Source organism: Plectropomus leopardus, chromosome 9 (assembly GCF_026936395.1).
Source record: "Plectropomus leopardus strain MGB_pleo_1.0 chromosome 9, ASM2693639v1, whole genome shotgun sequence".
In the NCBI taxonomy this organism is placed as follows: Eukaryota; Metazoa; Chordata; class Actinopteri; order Perciformes; family Serranidae; genus Plectropomus; species Plectropomus leopardus.
The window spans coordinates 4,055,897-4,075,490 of record NC_142184.1 but is presented as its reverse complement, the minus strand read 5'-3'; the positions used below and the strand labels follow the sequence as shown (position 1 = coordinate 4,075,490).

The following is a 19,594-nucleotide window of genomic DNA, read 5'->3' as shown; positions in this document are numbered from 1 at the left end:
GGCCGGAGGCTTAACTGTGCCAAAATGAACAGAGGATGAAGTTTTAAAGTTTTGCAACGGACTGAGATTTTCCACCATCTCTGAGTGACAGATGAACACTTAAACGTGTCAATTTTGATTTTATGCTCAAGTAAAACACGTAACGTCGTCGCGTGATCCAAAGATTGAACACAAATCTGATCATTCAAGCTGAACTGAAATGCAGTTGCAGCCATTGTGCACCATTTTTAATGTTTAGCTTACGTTAGCTCCACTTAACATAATGGTGGAGACTGTAAAAAAAGATGGACGACATAACAGCTCCCCAAAAGTCCACGCCAAATAAATTTTAGCCCAAAATAGTTTTCGTCTTTTTAGGTAGTTCCTATCACCCTTTTGTCTGTTCATGTTTCTGATGGTGGTTTTCTGATGGGAACACTGTTTTATCGGGTCGCACGCATAACACGCCGTCAAAATGCCCCGCCAGTCCCGCCCATGGTCCCGCCCATGATCCCGCCTGCGGTCCCATCCTGTCAACTGTCCTGTTTACACAGGCGACATTTCAGAGCTGCGACTGCCTCCGATGACGGCTTCCACGATCACGCCTTTTGTACAAAATGGCAAGGCAGCATAACGGTGTAATATTCCCGCCTTTAACAGGTAGTGTGAAAGAGGTTTATGATTATTATTACTAAAATATGGGGTCCATACGTTGACTATTTAAAAGGAAAAAGACTTTTAAACGTTTATCATAATGGCTTGATGGCTGGATTCGTGTTGTCTGACAAATGTGTCTTTTTTTGATTGTTTTCTTGTGTTTTCCGTTTGTTTGATGGGGTGGGCAATTTTTTCTTTGTTACTTGCTTTCCTGAATATTTGAGCTGTTGGTATAACCATGCTGGTTTAATTTATTTTTTGTAAGGCAAAGAAATAAATAAATAATTAAAAATTATATACTAACAATGTAAAAATATTTATTTTTGGCTTTTTAAGTTAAGATTTTTCAGGACTACAATATATCAGTGTAAAGCCAAAGGAAATTATCCCGAACATTCATTTCTGCAGAAGGTAAGTTTGTTTCCTGTTTCCTGAGGTTTCATTTGACTAAACACAAAGAAACACACACGCACGGTCTCACACACACACACACACACACACACACACACACACACACACAGTCGCACATACAGAGTACATACATACATTTCACATATAAAAAAATGCACATTATAACACATTATATACATGTACTCACCTGCTGTTGATGTTTTCTTTTTTTGAGACACACACACGCACACACACACACGCAGGCATGCATGCACGCACGCACGCACGCACAGACACACATCAATCATGCTTGTGTGAACTTCAAAGTACATCAGACCTTGATATGTTTTGGTGCAGCATCGACTCTATATCTTTGAAAAAGTGTGTGTGTGTCAGTGTGCATTGGGTGTATTATGTGTGAATTTATGCATGTACATCTGTGTGTGTGTGTGTGTGTGTGTGTGTGTGTGTGTGTGTGTGCATCAGCGATATCAAAGAAGCAGCATCCTTAAAAGACCCCACGCTTCAAAATCACACACGAGGTCTGACGCAAGAGGAGAGGAAAAACGAGGAGGAAAATAAGCATGAAGGAGACAGGTGGAAGAGGAAGAGGAGGGAGGGAAGGAAGAGATGAACGGACAGAAAACGGAGTGTGAGGAGAGGAAGAAAGACGTAGCTTAAAGATGAAGAGGGAAAGTTGAAAGAGGAGGAGAGCAGAAGGGGAGATAAAGAACAAAGGGAGACGAAGAGGTGGACAGAGGAGGAAGGAAGGGATGGAAACTGGAAAGAAGGATGTAAAGGAGGAAATGAAGAAGGTTGCATGGATATACAGAAGAAATGAATGAAGGATGGGAAGGCAGTAAAAAGGAAGAATGGAAGAAAGAAAAAGAAAAGAGGAAGGACTCAAAGAGGAAAAGACAGGAAAGACAGATGGATCAAAAAGTAATGGATTACTATGACAAAAAAGTGCTGGGAAGGAAGGAGCGAGAAGAAAAGAGAAGGAGGGAGAGAGAAATGATGTGCAGGAGAGGAAGACAGAATAAATAGGGTGAGACAGAAGGTGAAAAGGGAAGGATGTGAGCAGCGGCGTGCCCGGGGCATGCCAAACTAAAAATAGCCAGAATGACAGCGTTTATCACAGCCCGAAACTGTAAATACAGAAAGTTGTTAGATATTAACATTTTCTTGAACACATTATGTGGAACGAACACTTTTCCCAGAGTCACTCAGAGAGGCTCAAGGACAAATATCTGTAACTTTGGGGAGGTGAAAAAAATACATCCACCACCTCCCTCTGATAAATAAAGAACAGTCCCTTAGGCATGTCCTTTATATGAAAGACTGATAAAACTGAAAAAGGATGAAGAGGAACTGAAGGGGAAAGAGGTAAGAGTTGAAAAAAAATGGGGGTAGGACATAAGGATTGGGGGAATAAAAACAGAGGGAGGGACAAAATGTGGAAGGGAAACAAGAGGACAAAAATAAAGAACAAAAGGACATAAAAGTGGAGGAATACGCAGCCCTGTCCTGCTTCTGTCTGCTGTGAAGTAAAAAAAAAAAGGAAGAAAACCCAAAAACAGAAAGAAAAGCAAGAAAAAAAGACGTGAAGAGAAAGAGAGAAGGAGAGGATTCTTGTTTGGTCTCTGGATCTCCGGAGACGCCGACCAAATAAACAAATCCTCAGGATGGAGGGATGCTGATGCGGGAGAGAGATGGAGAGATCAAAGGATCTTGGTTTGAGGGAGAGATTTTGTGTTGTCGCCTCGAGAGGAAAGACGGAGGAGAGCTCAGAGGAGACGAGAGAAACAGGGCGGGAAGATTCAGGGGAGCGAGCTGGTGGGGCTCCAGCTTCGGTTTCAGCTCCGCCTCACTCCGGTTTCACACCTGGAAACTCGTCGGCACGGTTTGAACATACTGAATAACCACAGTTGGTGGAAAAGAGCCAATCAGAGGGCTTCAAAGAGGTTTTGTGCAACCTATGTGATAAAAACAGCAATACATAAAATACATTTTGGATTGTGATTCAATCAAATATCCAAAAATTACATCATAGTTGTTTGTACAAGCGTATTATAACCTCTTTTTACGCTTTTTGATCAGCAGCAAGTTGTAGTGACATTTGTAATTATCATGTGAGAAAAGGAGGAGGTCAGGTATAAAGTATAAATATCAAGTCCACATCGAGAGGAGGTCGTGGTGGGCGGATGGATCAAACAAACACAGAACTTTGACCCACGACACTGCTGTTTGTGTCCCTTGCGAAGCAAAAGTTACTATTTAGTCATTTTAACATACGTATGTACATACCGTCACTTTAAATAGTTAACATCATGTTTCCATGTAACGTGAAGTATGTATTGTGACTTATTTTAACCCAAACCATGATTCTATTCTTCAACTTATAACTACAAGGTTAAGGTGGCGTTTTTAGAAAAGGCTTTTGCAGGTTGTGTTATACCTTTTTTTCCAGCAAAATTATTACTTGTAAGTGGTTTTAAATGTGAGAAGATCTGTTTAAATAGGAGACAGACATCATAGTTTGACGTGTAGGGCCACTGCTGATCTCCGTTCTCGTTCGGAGATTGTCAAATGCTGCCACTTATTCAGTGATTTTAAGGTAAGATCTCAATGCCAAAAGCAGCCTTTCACAGCCGTATGATACGCTGCTGGGTAGCATCAGCTGAGAGTGCGGCCGGACAGAACTGTTTGCAACAACATGATACGCAGATGAGCGGCGTCGGTTGAGAACACAGGCGGTTACGTCATAATATAAGGAGCACGAAGGTATAGGTTGGGGGTGGTGGATGAATCCAACAAAACCTGGACTTTCATGCAGGAGTTCGCTGTTCGCTTCCCGTCTGAATTTGATGTTTTTTTCCCTTCACCTTACCAAGTGCCTGTTCTGCCTAATTCGTTGGTCACCATGTGCTTTTGTTGCCTAAACATAACCACGTGCAGCGCAATCCCATCATGTACTTGTGTTGACATCGCGATTGCGGCATCCCGAAATGTCAACAGCAGATGCAGAAGGATACCTAGAACATAACATAGAGACCAAAGTCCACTGACAAAGCGGCAATATGTGATGACTTGGGATGTTGGTATTTGGTGAGTTGGGGGTGAAAATGTGCTGTCACTTACTATAACGGCGTAACAGAAAACAGACACAGCGGTTTATTTCGACGGCTGTTCAGCCATGTTTACTACAGTATTGTTCCCATCTACAGTTATCAGCACAGCTTGTTTAGCTCTTTTTTAATTTTTTTTTTTTTTTAACAGCATCATAGATATTTTCACCACTGGTATATTTTTCTGCTCGTTCACTCAGAGGATGTTTAAGCAGCATTATCAAAAGAACTTAGAGCACATCCTTACATACATACTGTACGTACGATACATACATACAAACCAAAGCACACGTACTCATACATACACGTCCTAGTATAGCGCCACTCTGGTATATACAGATATATAGAATGAGTAAAAAAAAATCTATTTTCAGTTTTTACATCTTAATATAAGAGTCATACCAAAGACATGGCCACCGAGTGAGTAAACAATAGATAAATAGATATAAAACAAATACAAAAATAAATAAACATAAATACTTGCATCAATTAATAAAAGATGATTTGAGTTTTTAAACTCACTGTTTACTTTTTAACATGTTTTTGTTCAAGTCGATATATAACCAGCGCACCACTTTTAACTGTTATTTTACCTCAACGACAAAGGACTGATTCATTACCCAATCAGAGAAAGCGAAGCCTCGCCCTTGGCCCATGATTGGGTGTTTGACATATGCATTATCTGTACATTGTCATGTTCGACATGACGTTTTCATTGTTGACAAAGAGTCGTTGTTTTCAGCACCATTAACATCGCAGTGACTGTCACCACTGTACCAACATCCACAAGTTCAGGTAGGACACAACACTGCCAGGATAATACAACTATTATCACCAAGTTATTACCAATATTCAGTTTTAATATCTAATCCTGATTTCCGTTTCGACCCACCAGAGTTAAAATAACAGTTTCCCTGCAGAGGAGACACACATGTCCGGAGAGAGCTTATAGGGACATTTTTGTCCTTGGTGCATTCATTAGGAAAACAACTAGAAACCTTGTGATGAACCGGAGTGCTTATATACTTGCTTTTAACAACGAATATGTTTATGCATGATGGCCACACAATGAATTCAGTGATCCTTCAAAGCACTGATTCGTCACAGCATCAGAAAATAACACAAATCAGCTGCAAGATGCACTTAGAAACATTAACATAGTGTCCGCGAGTGTTGCCAAGTTTAATTTTTAGTTTTCAAGATCATCAAAAGATGACACACAGACTATATAATCCTTCAGTCAGACTTAATGTTTGCAGTAAAGTATATGAACAATGCTGCTCGTGTTACAGCTGCTTAATTGTGTGATAACATTGTTAAAAAGCAAGTATATCAATCGCGCTTACTGACTTGCTCTACCCATCAACCTAAAGTAAACAAGGTTAGAAATACTTCTCCTGGAAGTCCATTCAACACCTCAGAATAAACACATGCATCGTCAGCATAAAGGTGATCATTAAAGCCCCACCCCAGCCAGAGTCACTCCTTATTTTTCGCTTAACGTTAAGTATGATAATGATTAACTGATGATCGATTAATCTGTTGTTAAGAATGTGAACATGTGGAATTTAATTAGTCAAATAAAGCTCTGATCTTGAAATATAAAAAAATTGTAGTCTCCTGTAATATTCTAGCAGTAAGTAGAATGGTGTATTTAAAATCCCGTTTTAATGACTAACATTAGAAAACAAAGAGCGCAATACAACTATTTTATGACAAGGTGGCAATCTTGGGGTCTTGAAGAAGAGCGCTGCAGTGACACTGGAAAATAAAGCAGACAGAGCAAGGCATTTTTCAAATATATTCAATCTGTTTCATATGTCTAAGCCTGCATATCTTCACATGTTTTATAGGTTATGCAGCGGTGTTAAAGAAAATGTCTTTGCTTTGAGCTTTGATTGAGAAAAACAAAAAAAACATAATAGGTATTGTTTGGTATAAGCATAGTTTTTATGTTTTTTAAATCCCGATTAATTAATGTTACTAATAATCAATTAAGGAAAGTGCTTATAATTTGCAACCTTAGTTAATTTTTTTTTCATACAAAGAATCTAACTATGGTTAATAGTCTGCTGTAATCCATTACCATGGCAACCAGACGGCCTTTGTAGCAGATGTGTCAAGTGACATAAGTTATGAGGTGAAGGGGTTTTCTCCAACCTATTTACCCGAAAACGTGGATCTTATTGAGATGAGACTTTATTCACTTGAGCCAATCACTCACACTGTCAATGCCGGTACGACTTCTCAAGTTGCAGAGCCAGTGCCATACACTGGCATGTTTGGGGGGACATTTTGGTCCCCAGATTTTGCAGTGGAGTGAGCGCTCTTGAGTTTCTCACTGCTCTTTGGTAGAGGGAGCTGCGGACATGTGTGCAGCAGCACAAAGGAGGAGAGAGAAACGGCCTTCTGCTTAGATGTGGTGAATATGCAGTGAACTTAATATGATACAGTCTCTCCCTTTTGTTTGATAGTGCGTATCGGTAAAAAATGCTGTTGCACATTTCCGACCTATTGTTAGCCATTTTAGCTTGTTTACTATATTACTTGCATGCTGCTGTCACCTTATCAGGAAAAATATGAAAATAAAAACACCAAAATACACTGGAGTGGGGCTTTAAACTGGCACTAGATACTGCAACAACAAACCTGTTGGCCCTGGGTGGCAGCAGGAGGGAACCATTTGAATTTTAAAGAATTTACTTCCCCAAAATTAAACAGTACATTTCTCCAATCTACAGTTAAAGTTTTCTTGTTATTGTCTGTCAGGGTGGAGATGGTGAACAGGTTCAAACACGTTGAACAGCTTCCTCTGTATGAAACACTTGTTAAGTAGATATTCTCAGTTTTTACAATATAAACATCTTGATGTTAAATTTGGCTGTTAATGGGGGGAAAATTATAGATGAGATGTTGTTTTCAGTCATCTGTAAAAATTTGAATCTTTGACACAAGTTAATAGCAGTGAAATATGAGTATTTACTGTGCCATAACATTTTGGTTTTTGTGCTCGTGTCAGTGAAGCATGAATTAGTGACCCCCTGACTATCGGCATCTTCTAAATGCTTGTTGGGTTATGATTTAAAATCTTGGTTTAACAGCTACTAAGGCTAAAAGAACAGGTAAGCTGAATACTGAACTGTCTTTACAGTATCATAAATGCATCTTCAAACGTGTTTCCATGAACATGCTTCTTGAGATGCATCAGGGTCACTATAGGGCATGTATTGACTGAACTACTAAAAATCCTAACACCTTCTGCTGCCTTTACCTAAAACAATCACAACATGGGTTTAAATGTTTCTGAGATGGACTTTAAGAATTCCCACTTCATAACAAATCACAAGTCACCTTAAAAGCACAGACTAACCCTAAAGGCTTTTAAAGAAAATAAAGTGTCTTTGAGAAGAACTTCAAAGAGCGGCTGCTGAAGAGAAATCTGTTGTGTAACATGAGAGAGGACAGAAGTTAGCTTTGATGCGAGTGTTTCTTTAAACTGTTCTTCCTTCAGGTACTGCTGCTGACCATGCTCGACTTTCTCAGCATCCAGCTGCTTCTAATTGATAGTAACACATTCACACCTGGGAGCTGTCGCGTTTAAACTTCGACCTCTGAAGTCAGTTGCCAATCAGCTCCGCTGAATTTGTTCAGGTTGTAGCTCCTTGCTTCAGGGCATCACAACAGCAGTGCAAAAGGAGCAAAGAGGATTTCTCATCTGACATATTCATTTTTTCCCTTCAGTCGACTGGTGATGTCACTTACTAGTCCAAACCCTACTCCACTCATATCCGCTGTGAAGGCCTGTGCATGGTTTCGTTTTGTAAACATCTTTCAAAAAGCCACAAAAACCCGTTAGGGCTAGGTATCAGTACTCGATACCTTTAACGTATAAACAGAAACAACCAAGTGCTGAGTATAGAAACATCTCCGCTCAGCACTCAATGCTTTTTGAACCGAGGGTCTGATACCGCACCATCCTGACTCCAAGTTAGTAAACTTTCTGTTACGTTTGTTGCTGTTCAATGTCTGCCCGGTTAGCACGAGCTAACACAGTAGGAGCAGTGGCTAATATCAAACGTTAAACACTCCAAAAAATCTCGCACAACACCTTAATGGCTCAAATGGGTTGTTAAACCTAAACATAACCGTTAAGGTAATATTAGCCACCTGATGCGAACAGTTAGCCCTGTCACTGTGAGTGTGTGGCGGGAAAAGTCGAGTTCTGTATGACAGAGTTCAGCAGGCTGCCAAAATGTTTAAAAAGTATGTCCAGTAGGCTTGGGTGGTATCACGGCATTACGGTACACAAGGGTATTTAGAAATCCTGAAAGTATGTTTTTCAATAGTGCCATAAATACAAGCGCTCCTCTTTTTATTTAACTCATTGTTTGTAGTGTACAGCACGCACCACCAGAGTTCAGTCTCCGGTCTCTAGTGGTGGAGCAGTGAACTGAGCTGAAAGACATCATGACACCTAGTGGTGGAGGGATAAGTTACAGGCATGTAAACAGCCTGCGGCCAGCAGAGAGAGAAACCGTGGGGAATAACGGCATCTAAAATGTTCACATCTAACTTGATGAAATAAGGATTTATTTTGATCAAATCAGATCTGGTGATTGTTGGAACAGTGAATTTACTAACTAGATTACTAGCAAGACTGACCAAGACGGTCTGGCTGAGTTTTATTTTGTTGAGTTTAAATGAAGTGTGTTTTATGATGACTTAACGAGGACATTAAGCCTTGTTAGTCTGCCGTGCCTGAGAGAAAGTTGAATTCAAAAGGTGAACAGTTGTATTTATTAAACTGAAAAGCTGAAAGTAAGAAGCTCAGTTGCTGGGGTAGTACTGCACACTTAAACTGTCAAATGCTGTATACCCTAGTAAAATTTAAAGGTATGAAATATTTCATACTGCCCAAGCCTAATGGCTATACTCTATTGGTATCGGTATCGCTTTAAGGGTACTGATATTGGTATTATCATTTTTCAAATGATACGCAGCCCCTAAAACCCATGTCAGCATCTTTTGTGTGACAAAAAAACAGCAGCTTTTGCTAATTAGCTAGCCTGCAGAAGCAATCCTGGTACTCTGCATCTTTAGGTATTTGTTATCAATTTGCTTTGCGTACATATTGTTGTTTGTATAACCGCATACTGAGCGTTTTCTATCACACTCCAACAAACCGTTCTAAGATTCTTTAAGGTCTGTTGACATGACTAAGAGACATCTCTCGTCAGCTATTGTTCTCCCAAAAACCCAAATACTGGAAAAATAGCATAATGAGGTTGTTCATGATACCCTCCCTACCCCTACATTGTATGTATTCCAAGAAAAGTGGACGACATTTAGACTCTTGCGAGTAAATTAAGCTTCTTCATCCAAAAGTCATTCATCACCTAACTACAGCTTATTATAATAGCTTATATCTGACATCTGTATTTCAACTGTACATCACAGGCCTGTTTGTGGTGAGTTACGGCATGCCATATGACGGTAGCCATTGCAGAAGTCGTCCACCTTACATCCTCCAGTCCTGATTGATTTCTCCAAACATGTCCTTTCTCAGGTTGGGGGTGAGAGAGCAGCTGGGATGTAAACAGCGGGACTTTTGCTATGGCTGTTTTTGTATCACATATGGATGGGTGACTGTTATCACTTTTCTCTCAGGCTTACATTTCAGAAACCACGAAGACTTGTGAACCTACATTTGATGGGTCCTCAGGTTCTCATGATACTGGAGTCCAATAAACGAGACTACATTTCTCTTTAGACACCACGGACATAATGCTGAAAGGACAGTCACCAAAGTTTGTGAGGGACATGCAACCTTTTGGCAGCATAATGGTATGTGAAAAATGAAAGTTGTTATCATCTGTGTTTCTCTGCTAAAACTGGCAAAGTCACTATATTTCTTACCATTTGAAGTATACTCAGGTAGTTCAATTGGGCGTTTGGAGGTTAAAAAAAAAATCTAGATGTGTTATTTAAAGGTCCAGGGTGTAGATTTGGCGGCATATATTGGCAGAAATTGAACAAATAATCATGTTTTTATGACTTTAGAACGAGCCGTTTCCATCTACATATGGAGCAGGTCTTCCTTCACGGAGCTCGTCAAGTTATTTCTACAGCAGCCCAGAGTAAACAAACTGAACCCTGGTTCTATATAAGATCATTCACGTCCTTGAGTCGGCCACTGTAGTTAGTTTACATGCTTGGCACTCGGGAGGCATTTCAGTTGGTTACCATGTTGCAACGTCGCCACTAAATGCCACTAAATTGTACACACTAGAACTTAGAAACTGGGCTAACTGTGGTTAAAAAATTAGACATCTATGTTAAACTCAGAGACAAGCATATCAGGGCCTTATTCGGGGAAAACAAAACGTGACTGTTGTGGTGGAGAAGGAGCTGAGCCGGAGAGCAAAGCTTTCAATTTACTGGTCCATCTACATCCCAATCTTCACCTACGGTCATGAGCTTTGGGTAATGACTGAAAAAGTGAGATTGCAGATACCAGAAGCTGAAATGAGATTCCTCTGCAGGGTATCTGGGCTCAGCCTTAGAAACAGGGTGAGGAACTCAGGACATCTGGAGGGAGCTCGGAGCCACTGCTCCTTTGAGTTGAAACGGGCCAGTTGAAGTGGTTCCAACGCCTGATCAGGAGGCCTCCAGGTCAGCTCCTGTTAGAGGTGTCCAAGGCACGTCCAACGGGCAGTTTTCCCCAGGGCAGACCCAGAACACGCTGTAGGGATTATGTATCTCATCTGGCCTGGGAATGATTCGGGATCCCCAAGGAGAATCTGGAAAGTGTTGCTTGGGAGAGGGACATCTGGAGTAATGTGCTCAGTGTGCTCCCCCACGACCTGCCCCCTGATAAGCGGATGTAAATGGATGATGCATGGACATCTATGTCAGACATAGTTTCATAGATAGTTTCATTCACATTTCATCTTGAAGTTATATCCTGCTTCACTGAAATACACAAATTTAAGTGCTGTTTTAACATAATGTCTAACCTAATATATGTAACCTAGATTTCTAAGAAATTGCAGACATCACTTTTCAACCAAATTTAGCCCAGTTTTAACCTAGACATCTAGACCTATTTTGCCCTTTAAATCACTATGAGCAATATCTTTTGGGGAGTGAGTCCCCATTTTCTGTCAGTGTAATTTGCTACCAAACCAAACGATTGCATGTCCCGTGCAAACTCCAGTCTCCAACAGTTCCCTGGTAAGTCTCTGTTGAGTCTCTGGGGTCCAAGGCTCAAGTTCATGCAGCAGACTGTTTCTCAATTATCCCAAACTCCGCAACTCTGTTGCTCTCAAATCCTTTTACTTCTTGTTCTGACCATGCAGGATGAAACTAAATCTAACACTCCTTGGTCCCAGGATGAGAGATTAAATTTCTCACCTCCAAGCTTTTAGAAAAGACGAAGATTATCCCAGTTCAGTGTTACTCCATTTACTTCCCACGGCTCATTCATGCTACGTACTCCCGGACTGCGCCCTAAGGGGAGAGCTTTGGTCCCAGATTGCGCTTCACATTTTACAATCAAGTTTTGACAACCTCTTTTTTTTTCTTTTTTTTAAAGAGCTGCCTGACACTCTGTGTCTTCTTCCCATGCTTCTCCTGGTGAAGATAGTCCTGGGATGAGAGCTGATCTCAGGCTAAGCCTTGGTCCCAGACCGCACTTTTAAGTTTACGAGCCCCTGTCGGCTTAGACTGTTGTCTCATATTCTAATACCTCTTTGCTGCCCATCATGCTACTCCTGTACTGTATCCTGGGGCTGATGGCTGATGTGGTCTCCAGGAGCAGAATGGTCTTGCGGAGGCGCCGATCGATAAAGTGCGCATCCCAGGCTGGGTATCGCTTCCTTGGGAGGTCAATCCGGATCACGGGTCCCTCTTGTGTGCGGGATGATGAAGAGGTCCTGTGAAGAAGTGCAGGAGAGGATGAAGGAGAGGGACGTACCTGGAAGACAGGCAAGCAACTGTCCCTGTCTCTGTCCTTGTCTCGCTCCCCTGGAACAGGCTCCCCCGCGTCTTTAGTCCTTGGGAGAGTCCTCGGAGGGCTGGTAATGACCATGTCTGTTTGGGACCCTTGGGATGGGGTGAGGCAAGCATCAATCACTCCCGCTACCCCTCCCGCACCCACCACGCCCTCGTCCACACACCCTCCCCACTGTGAGCCCAGAACCGGCCCATCGGGGTGCAGCCAGCAGTAGTACACCAACATGAAGAAGGTTCCCAGGGCAAAGCTGCAGGCCACCAGGCACACCACCACCAGGGCGTAGGAGTCGGAGGTATGTGGGCCACGGTAGGTGTACCAGGCGGCGGTCAGGGCCACGTTCTCAGCCAGCGTCACAGAGTAGTAGACGGTCATACGGAAGCGGCTGGGGCCCTCCTTGACGTTGAACCAGCAGAAGATGTAGATGATGCCCACCACCATGTTGTAGATGATCTCCTCCCACTTGGACATGCAGAAGTCGGTCTCACCTTGGATGATCCAGAAGGTCATGACACACCTGAAAGACAACGTAAAAATGGTAGTACACGTCCAAGGAATTTTATGATGAGTGGTAGTAAGAATATTGTGGTAACTTGGACATCTTCAACAGGACTTTATAATTACTGGAAATTTTCTATTTTCTAAAAGAAAAAAAACAATTCTTTTACTACTAACATCCTTCGTATTATTACCAGGGATGAAGTGCTATTGGCATACACGTTTTACTTGTGGCTTGTTTCTCCAGATGCATCTGTGGTTGCTTGTATTACATAAACTGTTAGTGTACATCATAAACACAAAATAAATATGAATTTAAAAGTGATTAAAGTTAAATTTAGGCTTTAACGAGGACTCTTACGCGTTGTGTTTTCAACAGCTTCCGTCACTATGTGCAAATATTCAGCTGAGGTAGCATTTAACATGGCCTCTTGTTATTCTGTGACACTAGCAGCTACTGCCAATTTTTAAGGTGGAATACTTTCCTCTATGTCACTCAGTGCATGAGATGACTGTGTGCTTGTCTGAGACAGACAACCATTCAAAACCTACGGGCAGTTTGTAAGTCAACAATTAGTTTAACCTGCGTGTCTTTGGACTGCGGGGGAAACCTGGAGAACCTAAAGAAAACTTGCGCTGACACGCAGAATTCCTGGTTTCAAACCCCTCACTGTGAGGTGAGTGCTAACCAGTGTACCACTGTGTTGTCCAGGCAGCTATCACGTTTTTTACGCAGATTTTAGGAATTCTGTTATATTAAATACAATTTGTTGCGTCCTGAAATGTCTGATTTCACAATGAAAATGCAGAAATAATCTTTATGTTGTCTCAGATTCAAAGCATGATAAACAGAGAGAAGGGCTGAGCGAATCAATATGCTGCATGCAGCTGTACAATTAAATGACATTTTATCAGTTTAAATGGTCAAAGTTGTCGTAAAGTTGTGGTGAATGGACAAAAAAGTTTGCGCAGAATTCATGGGGACTGGCTGAATTTGCATGAATTGTGATTCAACATAGAGAAGTCCTGGAGAGACTGAATTATTTACTGGATGCCACACAGCAAGGGAAACCAAAACAGAATATAACAGAAATCTAAAATTATACTGCTCTGCCTTCTAAGACACATTAACTACTGGTAATTGTAGTTTCAGTGATTCAGATCAATTATCTGGGTATAAAGAGACATTTGATCTAAGAAATTTTAAAACAGAACAAACGCAAAATGACCCAAAGGTAAATCATGACAAGATGAGACATTGATATTTAATCTCTGCCTACAGAAGACCACATTCTCTCTGAACCAATTTCATGAATGTATAAATAATGACAAAGAATTGGGAAGAAATTTATAAATCAGCCACCACTAAGCGTCCCTCCTTGGGGAAAAGAACCAGCAAAGTGCAGAAAAAGCTGTTTGTTTTAAACAAAGTGTTTTGATTTCTTCAGGCTAATGAGCGAGAATGGGCTCATGTTAGAAAAAATAAATTTACAGTGTTTACTTTAAAAAAAGCTGTTTTCCTGTCTAACACTGTAAACAGCAATGTATTTTAGTAAATATATTGTTGTTTGACTTTCTAAAAGCTCTGAATTTGGAAACACTGAATAATTAATCCTCTCTTTCTGCTGGTGAACCTGCTGCTGAGATAAAGATGACTGATATATTTATTTAATGTCAACAAAGCCAGTCGATGGTTTTATTATAATAATTATAATAATAATTATAAACTTGAGAACAACTCACTGAAAGAAAAACATTATTCTGGTAACTATAAGTGAGAGAAAGGACAACTAGAAAATTTGGAATTATCGTGTGTTTTTTAAGTATCAAACGCTAAGCTCCTCATCGTGGACCCAGTTTCTCTGCATCAGGACACTTATGGCGCACCAGTGGCTGACGATAAATATGCCAAAGTAGAGCTGGAAGACGGAGGCGAAGAGGGCGAAGGCCACGGTCCTCGCCCCGATGGTGAAGAAATGCCACAGCATCTGGGTGATCACGGCCTTGTAGGACATGGGCAGCTTGTCGTCGCGGGAGTCCCGGAGAACCTTCTGGTAGGAGGCGATCATCCAGGCCAGAGACACCAGTGAGGCGGAGGCCGAGAGACCTGGAGGGACAGACGGAGAGAGAGAGAGACAGAGAGGAAAAATAAGAGGAGGAGAAAGAAGAAGGACTAATAGAAAGACATAAGGGTGATGAAGGGGGAAATGAAAGGAAAGAAGGGAGATGACTGAAAAAAAGCATAAAAACAAAGCCTGATTAAAACAAAAACTTTGGACTGAAACACCAGCACAACATTTCTGTCGAATCAGCTCTGAACCTTCGATGCAATCATTCTGCACAAGCGTCACCAACATGGAAGAGATCGATGAGGTCTCAACTCACAACAGTGAATCCACCGATTAGTGCAAAGAAATTACGGTAACCAAATACCTGATGCATTTTTAAGGTAAAGCATGGAAGGAAATTAACCCGTTCTAAGTATCCCTTTGTGTCTGCTATTGACTTTCTGGGATGCAACATGTCAACAAAAGCACAAAACGAAAGGTTTGGTTAAGGCAGCAAAAGTGCAAAAGGTGTTTTTTTTAAGGTAAAACCATCATGGATTGGCTCTACGCTTATATTGGAGTCTGTGGTTAGTTGGACCTATCACCACCCCTCGTGCTCACATAAGGACCTTTCAGCTCGTTAAATTACGTCATTACCGGAAGCGTTTCAACCTGTTGCAATCCAGCAGTATATCCATCTGCTCTGTCCGACCGCATTACAAACTGACGCCACCGTCAGCGTATCATACCACGCAAAAGGAAGCTTTTAGCGTCTCTATCTTATGCTGCATTAAGAAAGCGGTGATATTTGACCGGGCTGAAGGAAATATTAGTGTGAGAAAAAAAATTCAACTCAAGGTTCATTCATGAGCTTTTCCCAGAGCTTTTAACCACACTTTGCAGTATAATGTACCAATGAGACTGACTGTGAGATGTCAAATCTGATGACAAACACCAAATTTTGCCGATATTTGTTAAAAAAAATACATAAATGAGCATTTGTAGATCATGTATATTATTCATGCTGTGTTAAGTTGAATTCATTAGGGGTTTTTTTTTGCCTTTGTGGTGAACCAAGAATACAAACAAGAATCCACAAAGGAGTGCGCGAGGACTTTGCTGAATGTTCAGGATTTTGCACGTTTAGGATTAAGCTGCAAAAGCACGGGTGGTTAGGTTTAGACGTTTTTTTTTCTTTTTTATAGGAGGCGAACACCTGCCTCTTGAGTAAAAGTCCGTGGTTTTAGTTAGACCTATTTAGCACCCCACCCGCCTGCCCTACAGGGACCTCATGGTACCTTATATTATGTCATTACTGGCAGCGTTTCAACCTGATGCCATCCAGTGGAGAGTTGAGGGCTTTTGTGTTTGATGTATTCTTTCACGATATCTTTACCTGAATCAGAGCAAATAAAACAACTGCTGGTGAAAATCAAACTATAGGAAAATGACTTAATGTCTCCATGCTAAAATACTACTGTAGCATCTTTGCATGTGTTTCCTCCTTGCTTGTTCAGATGGACCTGAACCGGTTTCTGCTGAAGTCAAACGATCATCAGCCCGCACACGTGACCGGGGCGCGCTGCGAGCCACCCAGAGTGCAGTTTAAGACATTAAACATTCATGTGTGTTAATCTTGCAGTCTTGTCTCAAATTAGCCATGAATCACACTGAGAAGGCATTAAAATTTGAGCAGAAAAAGAGCACCAACTTTGCATTTTAATGTCATTTTGATCATCCTGGATTTTTTTTATTTTTAAATTTTTTTTTATGAGGAGATTGGGAGAGAACTTTAATATTCCTCTCATGTAGACACGTACTGGTATTTGAAATCGATATTTACAAAACTGCTGCTGTTAAAAACAAGTTTCTCTTCTTAAAGTGAGTCCCAGTTGCAGTTTTTTAGGTCGATGTGGTCGCTGTTTAAGGGACACTGTGGAGTCCCGCTGAAACTGTTTTCTGTGAAGCGTTCCTCTGCAGCTTTGTAACTATTTTCTCTCATAAAAGAAAAAAGGAAACTTTTTATTTTCCTCTTAAAAGTCGCTTGTATCAATAGGCCTTAAAGTGATGCAGGACTTTTTTGTTTTATTACATTTACATTGTGCTCAGTTGATATGCAGATTGCTGTGATTTTCTTTCATTCTACACACTAAAAACCAGCTCAGGCTCTTTTGCATAATCATGGATTACAAGTTTTTAGAACATAGAAAAACACCTTTTTTTGTGCAAACAAAATGTATAAAACACAAAGATACAGAATGATGATGTTCTGGTTCTCTAGTTGTGAGTGTCAGAAGGACAGCTTTATTTCACAGTGGGTTTTGAGCACTGCTTCAGGGCATATTTTAATTGTTCCTTGTTTTAGTAGTATTTAATTTAACTGTATGTTTTTAGTGTTTTCTTTGTTACATTTCAATTATGAAGTGGATTATGCATCTTGGAGTATTGTGAATGTCCTCTGGTGTTTTTATACCTCAAACATCCTTTACTTGATATAGTTTTACCTTTCATAAACACAATTAAAATCTGACATGAACATGCACTGTCATGTCCACCTACCATATGACCATATTTATTGTATCTTAACGAATTCAAATAGTATTTCTCTGCTGGAAAGATAAAGTTTATGTGGTAGAAAGTAGGCTTGGGTGGTATCACGGTATTACGGTATATCAGGGTATTTAAAAATCCCAAAGGTCTGTTTTTCAATACCGTCATAAATACAGGTGCTCCTTATCTATTAAACTCATTGTAGTGCACAGCACGCACCTGTTTAATGAAAAAAATATGGGAGAAAATATAACTTTTAAAACATTTTGTGGGTTTCTATTATGTCTTTTTTAACTGAAAAGCTGGAAGTAACTCACCCTCAAACACAAAAATTAATGCAAAATCTGCCAAGCCCAATGAATTCAGCTTAACCTTGTAATTTAGTCCAATCATTGCAACTGTAGAGCAAATTTGACCAAAATCTCATTTTACTGTAGAGCTGTGTATTGATTCGCTCAGCCCCTCTGTCTCTCTGTTTATCATGTGTCACTTGTACTGGCATATACCGTATACTGGTGAAATTTCAGGAAGGTATCAAGGCATGAAATGTTACATACCGCCCAAGCCAAATATACACATACTACCAACATTTTTATGATTTAAAGCTGTTTGAAAATCTGCATCCCTTTAACCAATGTTCACACTGTTGGAATAAATGTCTTGGGACCATTCAGTCATCAGTGAGTTTTGTAGGTTGTAAATGTCACCATATAATACATGCACTTTATTGATTTATTTTTTAAATCTTAAAATGTTATTGAATATATATTTTAAAACACTATCTGCTATCTGGATCCCTATTTTCAAGCTTCAGATAGCTGTCACACAAGAACTGAACCAAGCCGACCAAAGCCACCGATCCTAAAGAACAACCACGTCCTGTTGATACTGGAGTTGATAAACCTCAATAACGTGACACGTTTCCTGGAACGCATTTTAAGAAAAGAAATTAAAGCTGCTACCGAGGAAATGAACCCCAAACAAGGGGATTATGGGTAGAAAGAGACAGATGCAGTTTGTTATGCTTGGAAAGCCCAGCAAATCCAGACATTTGGAGGAACTGGAACCAGTGAATGTTTGGGATTTGTACAAAACAGATGACTTGAATGATTAATTGGCAGCACTGATAGAGCATCAATTTGATTGGTTGGCTAATTGATTAATCAATGAGCCATCTCAGCTCTGAGGTCATCTACGCTGTGTGGGAGAGTCTGTGAGTGCCCAAAAATGAATGTGTAGTTACCAAATATAGACAGAAATGTGTGTGTGTGTGTGTGTGTGTGTGTGTGTGTGTGTGTGTGTGTGCGCACTCATAGCTGTATGAGACATATTGACATACTTATGACATTATTGAAAAACATAATTTGGGGATTTCGAAATACCCTGGCATACTGTTACACTGTGAAACCGCTCCAGCCCTGAAGCAGCTCCTGCACAGGTATCTCTGTCACACGGCCACAAATGTGCTAATACTGGCTGAAAAAGCTCCGCTCGACTTCCTGCAAGCCGGACAGGAGCTGCTCATGGATGATTTGCTCGGATGACCGTCACTGCGGCCATGCACGCCGCTCTCCGTGCTACACTGAGATGCACCGTCGAGTCAGTGTCCCCTCATAGAAACTGACCACTGGATAATTTTGGGAATGCACATCACTCAGTCTGTAAGCTTTTCTGTTGGTCGTGTGTGTGTGTGTTCTGTGTGTTTTGTGCAGTTCAAATGTGTGTCTGACACTTGACTTCTGTGTGTGTGTGTGTGTGTGTGTGTGTGTGTGTGTGTGTATCTGAGTCAGAGAGAGAAAGTTTTGTTTTATTCATCAAAGGCCAATCTGCTACTTGTAAGAGGTGCATGAATAAAGCATTGACTCTCCTACTGATATCTGCTCTCAATACACACACACACACACACACACACACACACACACACACACCCCCTTCATTAAACCTTACTCTCTCTCGGCTGATTACGGCTGATAAAGTCCAATAAAAGAAGATAACTGTCAGTTTTCTTATTTTTATAGGTTTTATCAGTAATGATAAAATTGTACTCTAAAAGTGGTAGTTAAAATGCCTAAGTATTTTACCTGAGTTTTTATATTTCTGCAAACTTTTAATCTTAGGGGGGCGGGTAAGGGACAAATGGATTAATGAAGGTATGGGGAATGGAAAATTGGATTTTGTTTAAATTAAATTATTGTAAAAAAATAAATGTAATGTTTGCTCCATTTAAGGTGATGTATGTCACCAAGAAATAAACTTCATAATTCTCAAAATTCTGATTGCTTGCCTTTTTTAGATTAACAGCATTTGTTTTACTTTAACTTTCAATACGTAGT

At 40.6% G+C, this 19,594-nt stretch overlaps 1 protein-coding gene across 1 annotated transcript in view; it reads right to left on the bottom strand.

Annotated features, from left to right (window-relative positions):
* Window positions 1-4,181: 4,181 nt before the first annotated feature.
* The window catches only part of LOC121947286 (XK-related protein 7-like), a 148,473-nt gene continuing 133,060 nt past the window's right edge, over window positions 4,182-19,594 (bottom strand). The window contains exons 11-12 of the mRNA XM_088081714.1: window positions 14,551-14,770; window positions 4,182-12,682 (exon numbers count right to left, since the gene is read on the bottom strand). Of these exons, the coding sequence (XP_087937840.1) occupies window positions 11,875-12,682; window positions 14,551-14,770 (1,028 nt within the window). The 3' untranslated portion in view covers window positions 4,182-11,874. The remainder of the gene's footprint in view (window positions 12,683-14,550; window positions 14,771-19,594) is intronic.